Here is a 20126-nt window from a genome sequence, read left to right on the forward strand (position 1 = left end):
AATTTTCTGCCTGCAAAATACTGTGTGAACATACCCTTAGAGTGTAGTGCTTGTTTTTAGCCGTTTTCTGCCTGTCTTTCTCTAAACAATTTTTGGTTCGGGTACCATGAGGAATTTTTTTTTCCTGGGGTGCCTCGAGTCCGAAAAAGTTGGGGAAACTCTGCCCTAGCTTCTTCTACAGAACGGTGTGGATTGCGGGATTGGGTGGACCGTGGATCCCCCTGTACGGTTTTGGAAGTCTTTTTTGTGTACACAGCAAAATATATTTCTTTAAGCATCAAAATAATATTGATGACAAAATTTAATATAGAACAAGATGGTGGAGTTAGTTCATTTCTTTCACCCAGAAAAATAGAAAGCCCTGACTTCATCACTTCACTTTCTTCTCCTCTATATGAAGCACACAGTACAGGAGACGTCACAGCGCAGCTTCTCACTGCTGAGCTCCGCCCCCTCATGTGACTGATAACATGACGTCATCTCAGGTCCTGCAGTCAGTAGTATATACAATGTTTAGCTCCGCCCCCCCATGTGACTGATCACGTGATGTCATCACAGCTCCTGCAGTCAGTATTGAGCAGCCACATATGAGGTGCAGGTCGGGTATGTATGACATGTAGTGACCGGTGTTGTGTGTATTGTACAGGTATATATCAGTATCACACAGTAGGGTCTCTAGAGCGGGGTCGGGGATTTCACCATACAGCAGGAGATTTCACTTTTACAGTAGAGATCGTTTTCAGTTTTGACTTCCAATGAAAAATATTTAGTAATCGCATCTCTGGCAGGAAACGTATTGATAACCCGGCAGATGTGGCGTTTGGGTAATGGTGGCAGTGGCGGGTGAGGTTATAGTGTGCTGCTCAGACACGTTTGTTTCTTTTGATGTTAATGTTAGATTATCGTGCATGCTTTATGCTTACGACCCCGTATGTGGTGCGGAAAACCCTCTTGGATTAAGATGCTGGCAGTGGGACAGGGTCTGCATGGTAAACTGGGCTACTTATGGCCACTCTAAACCCAATTTGGTTCACCACGGACTTCTATAGTAGAATTGCGGGACGTCTGGGTATTTAAACACAACACAAAAAGGGACATATATTTACTACAAAAACACAAAAAGAACAGGTCATACTCACCTGATACAAGGGCAGGTTCAAGCAACGCTTCCCAACAGGATGCAGACAGGCCACAATCGCTATAGAAGGCGAGATCCCACAGGTGCAAAATACTGATAAACCGACACTCTCACGTCTACTATTCATGGGGGGGCTGCTTAGTATCATCATCATCATCACACACGAATAAGGCTTCCACAAGTATGCTAATCACACGATAACGTGTAGTGCACTATGCTGGCTTACAGCCTATTGGTTACGCCCAAGGGCGTAACTAGGAAACACGAGGCCTTGTAGCAAACTTTTGACTGGGCCACCCTCCCCTAGGTGCCACACACAGCCTGGCCTTGTAGATAGTGCCCCCCCTGTAAATAGTGCCATACAGCCCGCTCCTTTAGTGCTATACAGCCCCCTGTAGACCGTGCTATACAGCCTCCCCATACAGTGCTATACAGCCCCCTATGTAGACTGTGATATCACAAAGAGGGACAATTGATATGGCACGCAGCAGCAATTTTTTTTTCCTTTTAAGCCACAACTCTAATCCCACACAATCCCCGATCATACACACCCGGTTTAGCCCACACAGTAAAATGCCCCCATAGCTGCCACCATACAGTATAATGCCCCATACAGTATAATGCCCACACAGATGCCCACATATAGTAAAATGCCCAAACTAATTCCCCCATACAGCATAATGCCACATAGCTGCCCCATGCAACATAATGCCCCACACAGTATAATGTCCCCATACTGCCCCCACACAGTACAATGCTCTCCATAGCTGCCTCCACACAGTATAATGCCTCCCATAGTTGCCCCCACAGTATAAAGCCCCATAGCTGTCCCCACAGTATAATGCCCCCATAGTTGCCCCCACACAGTATAATGCCCCCATAGTGGCCCCACAATATAATGCCCCATAGCTTTTCCCACACAGTATAATGCCCCCCATAGCTGCCCGCACAGTATAATGCCCCCCATACAGTATAATGCCCCCATAGCTGCCCCCACAGTATGCCACCCATATCTTCCCCACACAGTATATTGGCCCCCCATAGTTACCCCCACAATATAATGCCCCCCATAGCTGTCCCCACAGTATAATGCCCCCAAACAGTATAATGCCCCCCATATAGTAAAATGCTCCTATAGCAGCCACCATATCGGCCCCCCTTCCCTACCCAGTATAATGCCCCATAGTGCCTAATAGAAAAATAATAATTACTTACCTATCCCTGTTCCCACAATGGGTGGAGGATCCTTCTCCTCCAGTCTGTGCTGTGAGTGACTCGGCGCAGACAGGCGCGATGACGTCACTACATGTCAGCTCCTTGCTCCAGCATTCAGGAAGCGGGACCAGTGCAATGAGTGCTGTGTGGCTACAGGGGCCCTGTGAGCCCCCCAGGTTTAGAGGCTCGGTCACAATTGTGACCGTTGCGACCCCTAGCCTATGGCAGAGCAGGAAGATACCTCCCTGCTCTGTCATAGTGTTCAATAGCATCCGCGTCCATAGGATGCAGACACTATTGAATGTGGTGTCGCTACCACTGTAGCAGCCATAGCGGCTGCTAGCAAAGTCTCTGGGCATGGGGGAGCCGTGCTGGCTGGCGGCACAGGCCCTCTCATGCCGCGGGCCTTGTAGCCACCGCTATGGCTGCTGCAGCGGTAGTTACGCCACTGGTTACGCCTAACGTAATCCCTCAGGTGGGCTGCCCAGTGTCCCGCTGTATGAGTTTATAACTTCTGTTCATTTCGTTAAGGTGCCTGCAGTACAGGAACACTCCGTTGACCCCGTAGTCTCATATTCTGATAAAAACTGTCAGTTTCCTGAATGATCCACTGAGGATGGATAAGGAGAGGGAAGGAGTTGCCAAGAGTATATTATATTTCACCCTGGAAATCATCTACCTGCTGACTGGAGAGGTGAGGGATTCTGGGAATTATATCACAAGACACTTGAACTTTTTTGTTATTTAAACAATGAGGGAGAGTATATAAAAATAATGTTTCATCTGTAAAATGTACAACAAATCGAGAACCGTGCAATAGAAAACATGAAGATCCGCAGCCAATAGGCTCAAAAAGGTTTCATGGTGACCGATGCACTAAGAGTAAAGTTGTAGGACCAATGATAACAAAGTAGGTGCCATGTAATGAGGAAAAGAAAAGCGGAGGAGGGTATGATAGAGCAACGGGAAAGGTAAGAGTTCCGATTCAGTCAGCAATTGTTTCAGAGTAATAAGAGGGAGTCAACATGTACAGATGGAGAAGTGGATGATGACCAAGCCGACCGTAGTTTCAGAAACTTCCACCCATCCGCAACAAGTAGGGATGTAAAATTCTCGTCAAACTTTTATCAAGAAAGTCTCGTTTTGACCTCCTGGAAGTGGGGACTGATGTAGCTCTATGTTCTAGAACTATAATCAATCGGAGCACGGATAATGGGCATCGCTGTTTGGGTCATCAATAAGGTGTCAACGCAAAATCCGCAATAGCGTACAAACACTTGGGATGTATTATAAAGGGCGTGTAGCATCGCAGTTCATGAGGGATGCCCCAGTTAGTTGAGACTGTAAAAAGAAAGCGAGACGATAGTCTTTTATAAGTCGAAAAAAATACAAGTCAGCCTGTCATCCTCTGGATTCAGACTTACACACCTGCCCAACTGTAGCCAATATTGCCATATGGAGGGTCGATTCCTTTCTGGTCTCACATGGCTGTAGGATATTTTCCTATATAATAACCCTTATATTATCTGGTTGTTTTGGTCATTGAAACCCAGAGCAAGATTTCACCTTTTGGAAGGCTGCATTATTTCTTAGTCTACCCCTAATGTATTTTTGGGTTTTTGTTTTTTTCTGTGTTATTTGGGAACACAAATGATGACCTTGGGTAGGAGTGAAGTGAGTAGGGCAAACGGTTTTGACATAATCGCTCTATTATAAAGAGGAACAGAGCAGCCTAACTCCTGTGTAACCTGCCAGCACAGGGGTCACCTGCCGTTCCTACCTACTCCCACCATGCCAGCTTACTCTCACAACCGAATGACAGTCTCTGAAGGAGTGTCCCTGCTGATACTACGGGGAGCCCGAGCGCGGGGTGAGTATTTCAAGATTAAGGGAGTATGGTGCTGTACTCCTAGCCCCCCATCTGGTCTCTCAAGCTTGCACTCCATTCCTGGTTGCTGTGGCCTGGCTTTGGCAGCGCACTTCACTGCGGCTCCCCTACTTGAGGTTTTTTTTTCTCCCCCTCTGTTGTTCGGTACTATTACACACACAGTCTGGCTGAGAAGTTAATTTTGGTTGAAGAAACTTTTTGGAAAATCGAACCGAATTCTATTTGTATAGAATCGATTTGCTCATCTCTAGCAGCCAGCGAAAGCCAATGTTCCAGAAGGAGTTGGCTCACTGCTAATTCCAGAAGAAGGAATTGGGAATCAGGGCTGCACTTAAAGCAGCCCCAATTCCTGCATATCTCGCCTCTGGAGATTGTGGAGAAAGGAGCTTGATCTGGCGGGCACCTGTTTTTGTCATCCGTCAGGCGGCACAGTCTGCTGCTGGACCCGGCAGCCTGGCATTCAATGCTGGGATAGAGGAGGAGGAGGGTTGGCAGGAGGTAGGCCGGTGTGTGGCTTCTAAAACTTAGCACCCTAGTTTATAGTTTAATTAGGAGGTGTGGGTATGCCAAATTGTAATCTAGGGAGTCCTAACATGCATTTACCACCATTATTAAATATGAACAAGACGGAGAGTCGGGTGATTCTGGGAAAGTCATCAGTGATTTTAATCATTGTCTCTCTAAATATACAGGATTACTCAGTAGTGAAGAAGACATCTGGAGAGTGTGTGATCCCCAGCAGCCGTCCCCATGGGTCGGGAAAATGGAGCAGAACCATCACGGAGGCTCCACCTCACTCACTGATACATGAAAGAAACAATGAGAAGTTCCTGGACCTCACCCGCAAGATCATTGAGCTTCTGACTGGAGAGGTGACACTGCCGGGAATGCTGGGACATTATATAATAACACAAGGTATAATGTGTCAGGATGATGACTGTCTCATTGGGTGTCAGGTTCCTATAAGATGTCAGGATGTCGCCGTCTATTTCTCCATTGAGGAGTGGGAGTATATAGAAGACCACAAGGATCTCTACAAGGAGGTCATGATGGAGGAGCACCGGAACCGCACATCTCCGGGTAAGAGGGATCTGTACAAGGACATCATGATGGAGGACCACGGGGACCGCACACCTCCGGGTAAGAGGGATCTCTACAAGGACGTCATGATGGAGGACCACCAGCCCCTCACATCACCGGGTAAGAGGAGACTTTTTAGTCCATTCTGCCCTCACCATGCTAGATTAAATCCTTGCAAGTTTGTGACCAGCTCAGGGAAAACCAAACTATTAGTTTGTCAGACCTGGTGTAAGTACCCAGATACCAGTGCCGATATTGAAGCCTTCATAACGCCATGTCTAGTACCCCCACACATATGTCGTGTATTATGAGTGCTCAGCATGTCTATGCAAAGGTAGGTGGACAATCGATCCAAAACATTGCTACTGGTTACAGAAAATGAAGCCGATAGCCATGAAATCTTCCCTTCAAAGACACGTAAAAAATGTGTCCATACATCCAAATTGTGATCTGATACTGCTGAGTTCTGAGTCGTTCTTCCTACACATTTGTCCCTTCACGGTGGTTTAAAGTGAATTCAGGACAAAATGGGGACCAAGACAGAACTGACAGGAGGAGCTTTCTAGCAGTCCAATAGCATCTACGCACGGCATCAACCTCTTCCATCTTGTGTTATTTATAACATTGGTTTCCTCTTATGTAGCGGTGCCCCCTCAGGAACCAGGGCACCGCTGCAACTGCTACCTCGGCACCCTGTATATCAATGCCCATGGGTGGGAGCTCCAGAATCACCAGCTGTAGACAACCACAAGGCTACAAAGTCATTTTTATTTATTTTGACCCAAATACACTGACCCCGAACAAGCGGGTACGTAAAGGGCACACAACCACTGGCTGCATGCCCCAAAAATGTTTTCATTAATTTCCCAAGGAGAACTTTAACACTTACAAACTGCAGTATAGCTTTGTTCAGTACCCTCTCCGGGCTTCTAATGGTGCTATACGAGGAAAGAACTATAACTCCCATCATACACAGGCCTCCCAGCTCTCACACACCCGCTGACAACCTATAGAAGAAGAAGAAACACTAATTCCATCACTTTTCTATTTTCTTCTCTATACAAAGCAGCCGATAGAGGAGCCGTCACACTGATCACATGATTGTGTCATCACAGGTCCTGCCGTCACAAGTATTGAGCCGCTACACATCAGTTCCTGGTCGCGGTATGTATGACTCCTAGTCCCTTTTATACTGTACACAACTTCCCCGCACGTGATGTGAGAAGATTATTTCTACTCACTCAATCTTGCTCTCGTCTTCCACTCAGGTTACAAATTGATCGTAAATGCCCCCCCCACCCCTCGTCCAACACAGTCCACACACCCTGAACACAAAAGAAAGCATTGCTTCTAGGGGAATACATCTCCGTACAAGCTCCACGCAGTGCCATACCGACTCCGGTTTGGGGTCTCTGCCATGTGCCAGTTCTTACGTCAACTGACCACCATTGGCACCTCCCTCACTCTGTCAAAGTCATTAGATGCCGCGGTCGCTGTTAACCGAGGCATCTAAGGGGTCAAGCGGCCGAGATCAGAGCTACCTCCGTTCCCGGTTATTGCAGTGGTATGTCTACTCCTGTGGCTAATGGTGCAGGCTCAGCTTGTGTGTGTAACTGTACCTCGAGGTGTGGGAAATTTAGTCCTTACCACATTACACAGTTACGTCATGGTGCGGGAAGTTGACCGTTTTAAAAATAGCAGATACTGTAGATGACCGTTGATTGCAAAAGGCCCAGTTGCCTCAACCTACACACCCCACAATTATATGTTGTCACCAGGGAAAGGGCAATGTAAGGCCTCGTACACATGACAGAGCCATGTGCACAGAGGCTGTACAGAGAAACAGTCCCTGCGGCTCCATACAACAGAAGCATATGTCGCTGGGAAGCTCCTCCGTAGAGCAATGTATTATGGACCTATCCTACTCTACAAGTGTATAATAGGGCTTATGGTTGGACATGACACAAATAAAGTTCCGAGGCATGCAGAGGTACAGTAGGGCCTTATAGTCCAACTTAGAGATTTTATGGGATCATGATAGACTTGAGTTCATGAATCAGTGCCCTTTTTTACAGACCTAATAAGCATTGATTTAGGATTTTAGGACAATTAACATGAGCTTAATGAATGACAGACTGGTACAGAAGGAGAGAGGATCCTGCCCGCGAGGGCTGTCCAGCTACAAGGAAGGGGGAAAGGAGACAGAAGGTGAGGGTAGCTGTTCATCCGGTAGAGTAGTTGCGGCAGGGTTACTGCAGGTTCTATGATTTTCTGAAGAGGTGGGTTTTCAGGGAGCTTTTGAAGGTTTGGATGGTGGGAGGGAGGCTGACATGTTGGGGTAGAGAGTTCCATTGTCTGGGACATGCACAGGAGAAATCTTTGAGACGATGATGTGAAGAGAAGATACGAGGAGAACAAAGCACGTGGTCTTGTGAGGACCGGAGATTCTGTGTGAAGAGGTTTCGGGATATTAGGGCAGAGATGTATGGAGGGGACATACATCACTCCTTATCCGGGGTGACATGTCAGAAGTTTTGATCAGTGTAAGTCCGAGCACTGAGACCCCGACCGATTGCTAAAACAAAGCGGCAGAAGCTCTCGTGTGAGCGCTGTGCTACTTAGTTCCTGCTCGGCTTTCCTAGGAAAACCATTCATTACCGAAGCGGCACAGCGCTCACTCAAAAATGCTTCTGTTTTAGTGATTGGTGAGGGTCTCCGTGCACAGACCTCCACCGATAAAAACTGCTGACATGTCAATATGACAATTTATAAGCTTAGTTACACTATAGCGAAAGACGTGCGGCGAAGGCTCCGAGAACATGTTTTAATCTTTTCCAAAAACATTTTATATTTCGGAAATGATGTTGCCCCTTTATGATTTTAGCACTTCTCTTATCATTAAGGTGTCTGCAGCGCAGGAACCCTCCCGTTCATCCCGGCATCTCATGTTCCCATGTAAAACAGTCTTTTTTACTGAATGACCCACCGAGGATGGACGACGACAGGAATGAGATTACGAAGCGGATATTAAACTTCACCCTGGAGATCCTGTACCTGCTGACCGGAGAGGTGAGGGATTCATGGAATTATGGAATATATCAATCATAAGCCATAAAAATAATGAAATACATAAGTATTGCAGTGTATTGTATAAGCGATCGAACGATCGCACATTCAAGTCCCCTAGTGGAACTGAAAAAAATGCAGTAAGATTTTAAAGTTTTTAAAAATTATTCCATAAAAACAGAAACACAATTGGTATAGTCGCGCTTTAAAGTGTTAACCCCTTAGCGCACCAGGACGCACCGGTACGTCCTGTATTGAAGTGCTTTAAGCCACAGGGACGTACCGGTGCGTCCTGGCTAAAAACTGTCACCCTGTCAAAGGACAAGGTGACAGAACTGTGCAGTCAACTGTTTATGACAGTTGATCGGCACAGTAAGACGGCAGTGGACCATTCACAGCGGTCTCCTGCCGGCGATCGCTGTGATTGGTCAGTCAAAGCAGACTGACCAATTACAGCTCCATGACGTGGTGTATGTGATGGCGCTGGCTCAGCTTGAGCCAGTGCTATCACCACCGGTAATCAGCTGTCCGGCACCCGTCTGCAACAGCCAGGACCGGAGCTAGGCTCCGATCCGGCCGATTAACTCCATCGATGAACGCGATCGATGCATCGAAGTGTCTTGTAGCCTGTCGGCAACCACGATGGTTGAAACGGGCGCGGGTGTCAGCTGTTTGTCACAGCTGACATCGTGCTCTAACGGCCATCATAAGTGATTAGATCGCACGCTATGGTTGCTAATGACAACCATCAGCACCCGCGGGTGTTCCGATGGTTGCTATGGCAACCGTAGCCTAACAATCGCTTCCTAGTACGGAAGCCTATTAGGCCCCGCCGGGAGGCGAAGCCTAATAGGCTTGCTGTCAGTGAATAGCTGACAGCTCTAATACACTGCACTATGTAGGTAGTGCAGTGTATTAGAATAGCGATCAGGGCTTCATGCCTTCAAGTTCCCTAGTGGGACACAAAAACAAGTTAATAAAAATTTTGTAAAAAAGTTTAAAAAAAATACGTTTCATGAAAAAAATAAGTTTAACAGCCTTTTTTCCTATAATAAGTCTTTTATTATAAGAAAAACAAAAATACATAAAAAGTACACATATGTGGTATCCCCGCGTCCGTAATGACCCAAACTATAAAAATATCACGCTATTTTACCCGTACGGTGAACACCGTAATTTTTTTTTATTAAAAACGATTCCAGAATCGCTGTTTGTTAGTCACTACCCCTCACAAAACAGAATAAAAAAAGGGATCTAAAATTTGCATGTACCCCAAAATTATACCATTAAAAACTGAAGCCCGTTCCGCAAAAAACAAGCCCTCCCGCTGCTTTTTTGACGGAAAAATAAAAAAGTTATGGCTCTCAGAATCTGGTGACAAAAAATAAATTATTTGAAACAAAAGTGATTTTATTGTGCAGACGCTGCAAAGCATAAGAGAAACGATATACATCTGGTATCGCCGTAATCGTACCGACCCGCAGAATAACGTAAAATTGTCATTCATAGCGCATGGCGAACGCCGTAAAAAAAATTATAAAAAACATCAGAATTGCAGGTTTTTGGTCACCTGGCTTGCCCAAAAAAATTAAATACAAAGTGATCAAAAAAATCGCATGTACCCCAAAATGGTACTAATGAAATCTACAGATTGTCCCGCAACAAATAAGCACTAACCCAGCTCCGGTGGAGGAAAAAAAAAGTTCTGGCTCTCAGAATATGGTGATGCAAAATGTGAGTGTTACAAAAGCAGATAAGATCTGACACCATTTATCAGTGCGACACCGGCCACATATCTATGAATTATTTATTTACCCCATTATTATACCCTCTTATTATGCCCCTGATGTACTCCGCACAGATTACATACGCCCCCACATCATAAACTGAAATACCAGCAAAATCCCAAACAAAACTACCACCAAGCAAAATCTGCGCTCCAAAAGCTAAATGGCGCTCCCTCCCTTCCGAGCCCTGCAGCGTGCCCAACGGGCAGTTTACGTCCACATATATGGCATCGCCATACCCGGGAGAGCCCGCTTAACAGTTTGAGGTATTTGTCTTCAGTGGCATGAACTGGGCACAAAATATTGTGCACTAAAATGGCATATACCTGTGGAAATTTGCAATTTTCACTTTGTACCATCCACTGAGCATTCATTTATTATAGAAAAAAAAAACCTGTGTGGTAAAAATGCTAATAAGGGGTGCAGTTTCCAAAATGGCGGTCACTAATTGGGGGTTTGTTTTACTATTTGACCCCAGAGCCCTGCCATTGTGGGCTAATGCTGCGAAAATCGCCAAAATAGGTCTCACATGCGCCTTTCACTCCTAAGCCCTGTCACATGTCCAGGCAAATGATAAATGCCTTGAGGGGTGTAGTTTACACAATGGGGTCACTTCTCAGGGTTTTACACTCTACTCTGGTACCTAAGGGAGCTCTGCAAATGTGACATGGCGCCCATACACCAGTCCAGCAAAATCTGTGCTCTAAAAGCCACATGGCACTCCTTCCATTTTGAGCTCTGCCATGTGCCCAAACAGCAGTTTAGGGCCACACATGGGATATTGCCGTACTCGGGAGAAATTGGGTAACAAATTATGTGCTGTTTTTTCTCCTATTACCCCTTGTGGGAAAAAAAATTGGGTGCAAAACTACATATTTTTGGGGGAAAAAAAATGTTAATTTTCACTCTAATACAATCTATGAAACACCTTTGGGCTCAAAATGCACCCCTAGATGATTACCCTGAGGGGTATAGATTCCAAAATGGAGTCACTTCTCAGGGGCTTCTACTGTACGGGTACCTCAGGGGCTCTGCAAATGCGACATGGCGCCCAAAAAACAATCAACCAAAATCTACATGCCAAGTAGCACTCCTTCCATTCTGAGCCCTGTGGTGTATCCAAGCAGCAGTTTATGACCACATGTGGGGTATTATCGTACTCGGGAGATATTGGTTTACAATTCTTGGGGCACATTTTCTTTATTCCTTGTGAAAATGAAAACAATTCAACATTTTAGTGGAAAGAATGTAGATTTTCATTTTCACTGCATTATTCCAATAATTCAGCAAAAAAACTGTGGGGTCAAAATGCTCACTATACCGCTAGATAAATTCCACGAGGGGTATAGTTTCCCAAATGGGGTCACTTTTGCTGGGTTTGTACTATTTTGGCCCCTCAGTGGCTTTGCAAATGTGACATGGGGCCGCAAACCATTCCAGCAAAACTTGAGCTCCAAAAGTCAAACGGCGCTCCGTCCTTTCTAACTTCCGCCATGTGTCCAAACAGCAGTTTATTACCACATATGGGGTATTGCTGTGTTCAGAAGAGTTTGCTGTACAAATATTGGGGTGTTTTTTCTCCTTTATCTATTGTAAAAATGAAAAAATCTGAGCTAAAACGAAATTTTATTAGAAAAAATTTAGATTTTCAATTTCCCGGTATAATTCCCATAAATTCAGCAAAAACCGTGTAGGGTCAAAATGCTAACTATACCCCTAGAAAAATTCCTTGAGGGGTGTAGTTTCCAAAATGGGGTCACTTTTGGGGAGTTTCCACTGTTATGGTCCCTCCAGGGCTTTGCAAACACAACATGGCACCGAAAACCATTCCAGCAAAATCTGCGCTCCAAAATCCAAATGGCCCTCGTTCCCTTCTGAGCCCTGCCGTGGGTCCAAACAGCAGTTTATTACCACATATGGGGTATTTCCGTAATCGGGAGAAATTGCTTTACAAATGTTGGGGTGCTTTTTCTCCTTTATTCCTTGTAAAAACTAAAACATTGTATGTTTTTTCAGAAAAAAAGTAGATTTTCATTTTCACAGACCAGTTCCAATAAATTTTGCAAAAAACCTGTGGGCTAAAAATGCTCACTATACCTCTTGAAAAATTCCTTGAGGGGTGTAGTTTCCAAAATGGGGTCACTTTTGGGGGGTTTCCAGGGTTTTAGCATCACAAGACCTCTTCAAACCTGACATGGTGCCTAAAATATATTCTAATAAAATAGAGGCCCCAAAATCCACCAGGTGCTCCTTTGCTTCTGAGGCCGGTGCTTCAGTCCATTATCACACTAGGGCCACATGTGGGATATTTCTAAAAACTGCAGAATCTGGGCAATAAGTATTGAGTTGCGTTTCTCTCGTAAAACCTTCTGTGTTACGGAAAAAATGTATTACAAATGAATTTCATTAAAAAAAATGTAAATTTGTAAATTTCACCTCTACTTTGCTTTATTTCCTGTGAAATGCCTAAAGGGTTAAAATACTTTCTGAATGCTATTTTGAATACTTTGAGAGGTGCAGTTTTTAAAATGGGGTGATTTATGGGGACTTTCTAATATATAAGGCCCTCAAAGCCACTTCAGAACTGAACTGGTCCCTGAAAAAATAACCTTTTGAAATTTTCTTGAAAATGCGAGAAATTCTAGCTAAAGTTCTAAGCCTTGTAACGTCCTAGAAAAATAAAAGAATGTTCAAAAAACGATGCAAACATAAAGTAGACATATGGGAAATGTTAACTAGTAAGTATTTTGTGTGGTATTACTATCTGTTTTACAAGCAGATACGTTACAATTTAGAAAAATGCCGATTTTTTTAAAATTTTCTCGAAATTTTGGTGTGTTTTACAAATAAATATTGAATTTAACGACAAAATTTTTTCTGTATCATAAAGTACAACATGTCACGAGAAATCTGACATGTGTTACTTTATGTGGTAGTAACTTCAGAATGCTTTTGCTTATCCAAGCGATTCTGAGACAGAAAAATAAAAATCTTTTGGGTATTAGAATATGACAACACAAAACTTTTTTTTTTAACGCTTTTTTATTTTGGAGTAAAACATAACTATAGAAATTTGGTATCACCGTAATTTGAATGACCCACATAATGAAGTTTTACGCAATTTTTACTGCACAATGAACGCCGTAAAATCAAAACCCATTGAGGAATTGCTGTTATATTTTACAGAATGAAATGTGGAAAAAAAATTCAGTACATTAAGTGGTGCCATTAAAACATGTCCCGCAAAAAACAAGCTCTCATAAGGCCATGTTTAAAGAAAAATAATAAAGTTACGGCTCTTGAAATGCGGGGATGCAAATGGATATGTCGGGATGCGGTTAAAATGTATTTATTTTTATAAATCAGTAATATATACCATCACTTTATGAGCGGTGGGGGTCTGACCTCTGGGACCCCCACCGATTCTGAGAATTTACCTTATTTCTCAAAACAGATAACCAATAAAGATTTAATTTCCATAATACATTAATTTTGGAAACAATTGGTACAAGATTCAGGGAGGAGGATGGTCAGAAAGGATATGTGGAAGATAGCCAACCCGAAACACCAGAGAAATATTAGTAGAGTTACCTGTAGCAAGGTCAATTCTTGACAAAAAGGCATGGGAGTACTCAAGATTACCGACTTTCTGATATTTGGAGGCCTGAATTTTTAGAAGAAAGGGCCATCTCTCCCAGAACCAGTGCTGGAGCGGTCAGTTCGCAATGTTCCAAAATCATACCCTGTTTGTCCTTGCCCAGGTTCGTGTGTAAACATATGTTAGTTATTAATATACATTTATTGTGGTAGAACATGAACAACTTTGTTGTAGATTAATATTTGCTTCCGGTGGTAGAGGTCGGTTAAAGGGGTTTTTCAGGCATGGACAGCCGATGACCTATCCACAGGTCCAAATGTTGGACCCCCACGATCATATACTGATGATCTATCCACAGGATAGGTCATCAGTATATGATCGTGGGGGTCCGACATTTGGACCTGCACCGATCAGCTTCTCCAGTCTGCCTTCCAGCACCAGATGTCCTTGCCAGAAGCAGATGGCTCCGGTCACAGAATAGCGGCCGATGCAGTACTGCAGTTCAAGTGAATAGGAGCAGAGGTGCAGTTTTGCAGCACGGCCACTATACAGTGTACGGAGCCAACTGCTTCCGGCTCCAACTACTACATACCCTTCAAAACATCCGGCAGCCAGAGCAGCTGATGGGTCCGGGTGTTGGACCCTGCCAATCATATACTGATGACCTATCCTGTGGATAGGTCATCAGTTGTCCGTGCTAAGACAACCCCTTTAAACTCTTTGCTGCTATACATTGCTCCATTGTTTCCATGATCTTGTTCTTTATTGTTTTTTACCTTATTCATCCACCTGTAAGGGATTGAGTAGCAGTACAGTCGTCTTCTGGGGTAGACGGGATCTCTGCAACAGGCACACAAAAAAATTGCTGTCCACACAGCAGGATTGTGGTACCACGAGCGTCGGCAATTATTATTATTTTTTTTAAAAGGTAGAAACTGGAATAAACCAAAAAACAAGAAAAAGAAAAAACGATGCTGCTCCTGCTCTAACTCCACATGAATTTTTCCGAACTAACACAGGGCAGGCTTAATACCTGGCACAGTATACAAACATAAACAATGCGGTCCATACGACCTGATCTGTAGATAGATGCAAGGCACTTATAGCAACGGCTCCTTTCCCCAGGCTGAGAGACCGGTCTAACTGATCTGAAGACTATTAAAAAAAAAAACATCACACCTGATCGATTAAATAAGACATCCCAAAACCAGGTTGGTGAGGATAGACTGGGGGCTAATCTTCTCTCCCCATTCCAAAAACCAGGCCACATTACCAGGTTTTAAACAAAACCTACCTAATGCTGCAAAGGAAAACTTTTCCCTGCTGAACCTACTCCCCAGTTGCTTTCGATAGAAGAAGCCATAAAACTTGGGGAATTATAAAACGTACACGGTCTGTCACACACCTTTGGGACACCTCCACATTCTACCTACAGGAGCTTTTATGATGTCCCATTCTAAATCCATAGACTTTAATATGGAGTTGGTCCTCCCTTTGCAGCTTAAACATATTCCACTCATATGGGGTCTTTCTATAAGATTTTGCGGTGTCTGTGGGAATTTTGGCCCATTTATCCAGAAGAGGTCAAATACTGATGTTAGAGGAGAGGGCCTGGCTCACAATCTCTGTTCTAGTTCATCCCAAAGGTGTTGGTTGGGGTTAAAGTCAGGGCTCTGTGCAGACCAGTCAAGTTCTTCCACAACAAACTCCCCAAACCAACCAACCAACCAACCGACCGGCCAACCAAACATGTCTTTATGGACCTTGTGCACTGGGGCACAGTCATGTTGGAACAGAAAAGGGCCGAACCCCAAACTGTTCCCACAAAGTTGGAAGCTACAATTGTTCAAAATATCCTGTATGCTGAAGAATTAAGATTTCCCTTCATTGGAACTAAGGAGCCGACCCCTGAAAAACAACCCTATAGCATTATCTTTCCTCCTCCAAACTTTACTGTTGGCACAATGCAGTCAGGCAGGTAACGTTCTCCTGGCATTCACCAAACCGAGACTCATCCGTCAGACCCCAGATAGAGAAGCGTCGCTCCACAGAACACGATTCCCCTGCTCCAGAGTCTAGTAGCGGCGGCTTTTTACACCCCTCCATCTGACGCTTGGCATTGCGGTTAGTGATGTAAGGCTGGCATGCTGCTGCTCGTTCTCCATGCCATGAAGTTCCCGGCACATTTTTTGTGTGGATTTTAAGGAGATTTATACTCTGCAGTTATGGAGTCAGCGGAGTGTTGGTGACTTTTCTGCAATTTGCACCTCAGCACTCGGCCCCTGCTCTGTAACTTTACGTGGTCTGCACTTCGTGGCTGAGTTGCGGCAGTTCCTTCCACTTTACAATAATATCAGTCACACCTGATGGTGGAATATCTGGGAGGGAAGACATTTCCGGAACTGACCAGTTACACCGGAGACGTCCTATTACAGGACCGCGGTGGAGGTCACTGATCTCTTTATAACGACCCGTTCTATCACTAATGTCTGTAACGTGACTGCAGGGCGAGTGCCGGATGTTATACACCTGTGGTAATGGGACTGAAGGAAACACCGGAATACAACGATTAGGAGGTGTGTCTTAATACTTTTGTCATTATGGTTTATCTGTCTTCGTAAAGGAAAAAAAAATATACGTCAACACAAAACCGCTTCAAAATCAACAATAATCTAATTTCTTATTGCTAGAAAAATTAATGACCAAACCAGATGTCATTGAGTCAGCAGAAGTCCCTTCTGTGGATCGTGTTTCAACACTCAGTCTCAAATAGTCCAAGAACCAACATACAGGATAATACAGACCGCCAGTGCCTGATATTCTCAGGTTACCTGGGGTTCTTGTACTTTTAGGAGTATATATAGATTTGGACTAATTGGATCCTGCACCCAAAGTCCATCCAGTATTCGTTTTGGTATATTTGGATCCCATCCAATTTGGTAAGTGATTTTAAATAGAGTTGTTGGGGGTGTTGAATAGCTGCCACTTTCTTTTAACATAAAGCCCAGTGTAGCCGTCAGTTTTATGGGGCTTTGTTGGAGTGTGACCACTTTCTGAGGATAGTTGTCGTGTTGTAATGGAGAAAAGTATTGTAGACGTATGACAACTTTTTTTACTGGTAAGACTTCATTCACATCTGCGTCGGGACTCCGTTCATGGGTTCCGTCGGAGCATTCTGTCAGGAGATCCCATGAACGGAGCCCAAACTGAAACAAGCAGAAACCATAGGTTTCCGTTTGCATCACTATTGATTTAAATTGTGACGGATCCTGTGCAAATGGTTTCCATTTGTTGCCGTTGTGTAAGGGTTTTGACTGAGTGAATAGCGCAGTCGACTACGGTATTGATACCGTCAATACAACAGAACCCTTACACAACGGTGACAAGCGTAAACCATTTGCACCGGATCCGTCGATATTGAAATCAGTGGTGATGCAAACGGAAACCTATGGTTTCTGTTTGTTTCCGTTTGGGTTCCGTTCATGGGGGACCCCTGACGGAAAGCTCAGACGGAACCCATGAACAGAGTCCTGACGCAGATGTGAACGAAGCCTTACAGAGTAGATCACAGATGTAAGCTTTGCAGGTGGCTTAGATTCCTCAGGCATTGCATGGTACAGAAAATGTTAAGCTCTGAGGGAGAATCAGAGTAAAATTCAACAAAACAGTGGCAGAATGCGTCCACGGGGTTGGTAGATTTAGCATTAATATTTTCCTAGTACGTAGAATAAGAGAAGTTGTGAGGTGGGACAGAGCATAATTCCATCGTAAACAGCATGTGACCTCACCCTCAACTTTAATAATAAAAACGCGAAGTGGGGGATTGTGGGAATTATGTCACTCATATTCAAAAGAGGTGAGATATTTTGAGAATTCATAAAGTTATATTTATCAGTGTCTCTATCTTAATACATAGGATTACATAATGGTGAAGAAGACATCTGGTGACTGTGGGACCCCCAGCAGCCGTCCTTGTGTGTCCGGAGGATGGTGCAGGACCCCGAGCCCCATCATGGAGCCTCCACCTCACTCACTGATACATGAGAGAAACAACGAGAAGATCCTGGACCTCACCCACAAGATCATCGAGCTGCTGACTGGAGAGGTGACACTGTCGGGAATGCTGGGACATTATATAATAACACCAGGTATAATGTGTCTGGGTGATGACTGTCTCATTGTGTGTCAGGTTCCTATAAGATGTCAGGATGTCGCCGTCTATTTCTCCATGGAGGAGTGGGAGTATATAGAAGAACACAAGGATCTGTACGAGGACGTCATGATGGAGGACCACGGGAACCACACACCTCCAGGTAAGAGGGATCTCTACAAGGACGTCGTGCTAGAGGACCACCGGAACCGCACATCACAGGCTAAGAGATGTGGGTTTTTTTTTGTTTGGTTTTTTTAAGTTATCTTGATTGCCTTTACTTAGGATATTCTGGCCGTGTTCTGCTGGTTGACATCATTGCACGTTTGTGGTCAGCCCCTGTGCATAATCATTTATTAATACGTGTATGTGGACACTCCTTCTACTCTTTTTGTTTGACCTGGAATTTATTTTTTTTTATTTTTTTTACATACAAGTACTATATAAGGTTATAGTGTCTTGACAAGTGAAGATTTGATTAGCAGATGAATCAGACAAACCATTTTCTTGTAGCTCCATGAATAGATCTCTTCCTTCTCCTCCTCTATCTCCTTCTCCTCTTTCTCCTCCTCCTCCGATTTAGGGTTCACTCCTCTAGGGTAATATGTGGCTTTTTGGCAAAAAAGGCAAAATCTTCTCGGGATCAGATTTGTAAGGCAGCTACTCCGTCGTTTCCATATATCTTCTTCAGAGATGTCCTAAATGTTTCCTTAGGGCATACGTAACTTTTAGTGGGAAAGTTCTGCCAGTGCCTTTTCAACCCTATGATTTTATTTTTAATTTCCTCTTGATGAAATAGAACATTGATAATTGATTTGTGTCTTTGGGGTGGCAGACCATATTTTCTTACTGTGTTTCTAGTAGAAATCAAATTAATTGTGTAAATCTAGTTGTCTAATATAACTCATTACTGGCTCCCAAATTGCATCTTGAGGTAATATCAGAACTCTTTGTTGGGAGCTTCACAGATTGGGGTTTTCATTTCATAGCAGCAAAACACACGCGTTTGAGATCTTCATGCAAAGGCCATACTCTGCCTTATTTTTATTCTTTCCGTAAATTTCTCCATGTCACTAGCCAAGCCGATTCGTTCACACACAACCACATTGGAGGGCAAGTTCACATGAACTATAATATCCTTATCTTGCACTTCATGGCTGAATACCCTCCGTACATTACCATGGTCCCACTTCTATCCTGTTTTCTTTGCTTGTAAACAGACCTTCTAACCTCGGGGTATCCTCTATGTCAAATGTTGTAGCATGCAACAAGAACATATTCTAGAGGACTGGGTGCTTCCAAATTTTGTGGCAACGCTCACTTTTATGTTTCGGAATGACCATGACCCTATAAAATGAGGTCCGCCAAGGCGTTTTGCTAAATTAGGGTGTGTGTTTTCTACAGATGGATCCAGTAGAAGCTATCCACCAGAGAGATGTCCTGGTCCTCTGAATTTCCAGGATTGTCCAAAGGAAAATCCCAATGTCCCCCAGGATTATAAGGTAGATAGAACTGAGCCCTGTACCAACTCTATATAGGGGTTGTGTAGACCACTGTGATCTCTCATAATCATAAATGTGATCATAGTCTGTTGGGGGTTTCTTACAATGATCTAGTAGACTTCTCCAACTGTCTGCTGAATTGTATGAAATCTGTACATCTGTCATATCAGGGGGAAGATCTGATTAATAATAAATTGGAGGTTAAATCAGAAGAAGAGGAGACGTATGTGATGGGCGATCAGCAGTGTAAGGAGGATGAAATTCCAGGAAATATGAGCACAGGTGAGTAAGAACCATATTGAAGCCAGGTTATATATTCTTTTGGAGAAGTGACTCTGAATATTCTTTATATTTTATAGTAGGAGTCACATTATTCCTTATAATACACACCCCGTCTGCTGCAAAACCTCTTTATAGAGAGGAAAGTGAACTTCCTGTCCACTATTTATTAATTGATTACTAAAAAGCACCCAAATGCTTTCTATAAAGAAGGTCTGATGCAGATGAGGTGTGAAAGAGACAGGTGCTTTGCAGCATCAGAATCTGAAATCCAAATTTAATGTTTTATACAAATATTATTTAGAAATTTCAATGGGAAATTTTTCTTGACGTGTATTTTTAAATGTTATACAAAAGTTAATAGGAATGTTATAAATGTGTCTGCTTTGTGGCTTAACGCAAGTAAAAATTATGAAATGCTTT

General features: G+C 43.8%; 1 protein-coding gene across 1 annotated transcript in view; it reads left to right on the forward strand.

Moving 5' to 3' along the window:
• LOC142724080 (uncharacterized) overlaps positions 1-20126 on the forward strand; it is a 121594-nt gene that overhangs the window by 99609 nt on the left and 1859 nt on the right. The window contains 8 exon segments of the mRNA XM_075848955.1: positions 2922-3047; positions 4934-5441; positions 6437-6485; positions 8225-8390; positions 17689-17877; positions 17962-18085; positions 19327-19424; positions 19595-19706. Coding sequence (XP_075705070.1) covers positions 2922-3047; positions 4934-5441; positions 6437-6485; positions 8225-8390; positions 17689-17877; positions 17962-18085; positions 19327-19424; positions 19595-19706 — 1372 coding nt within the window.

This window comes from Rhinoderma darwinii, unplaced genomic scaffold, assembly GCF_050947455.1.
Source record: "Rhinoderma darwinii isolate aRhiDar2 unplaced genomic scaffold, aRhiDar2.hap1 Scaffold_570, whole genome shotgun sequence".
Taxonomy (NCBI): domain Eukaryota; kingdom Metazoa; phylum Chordata; class Amphibia; order Anura; family Rhinodermatidae; genus Rhinoderma; species Rhinoderma darwinii.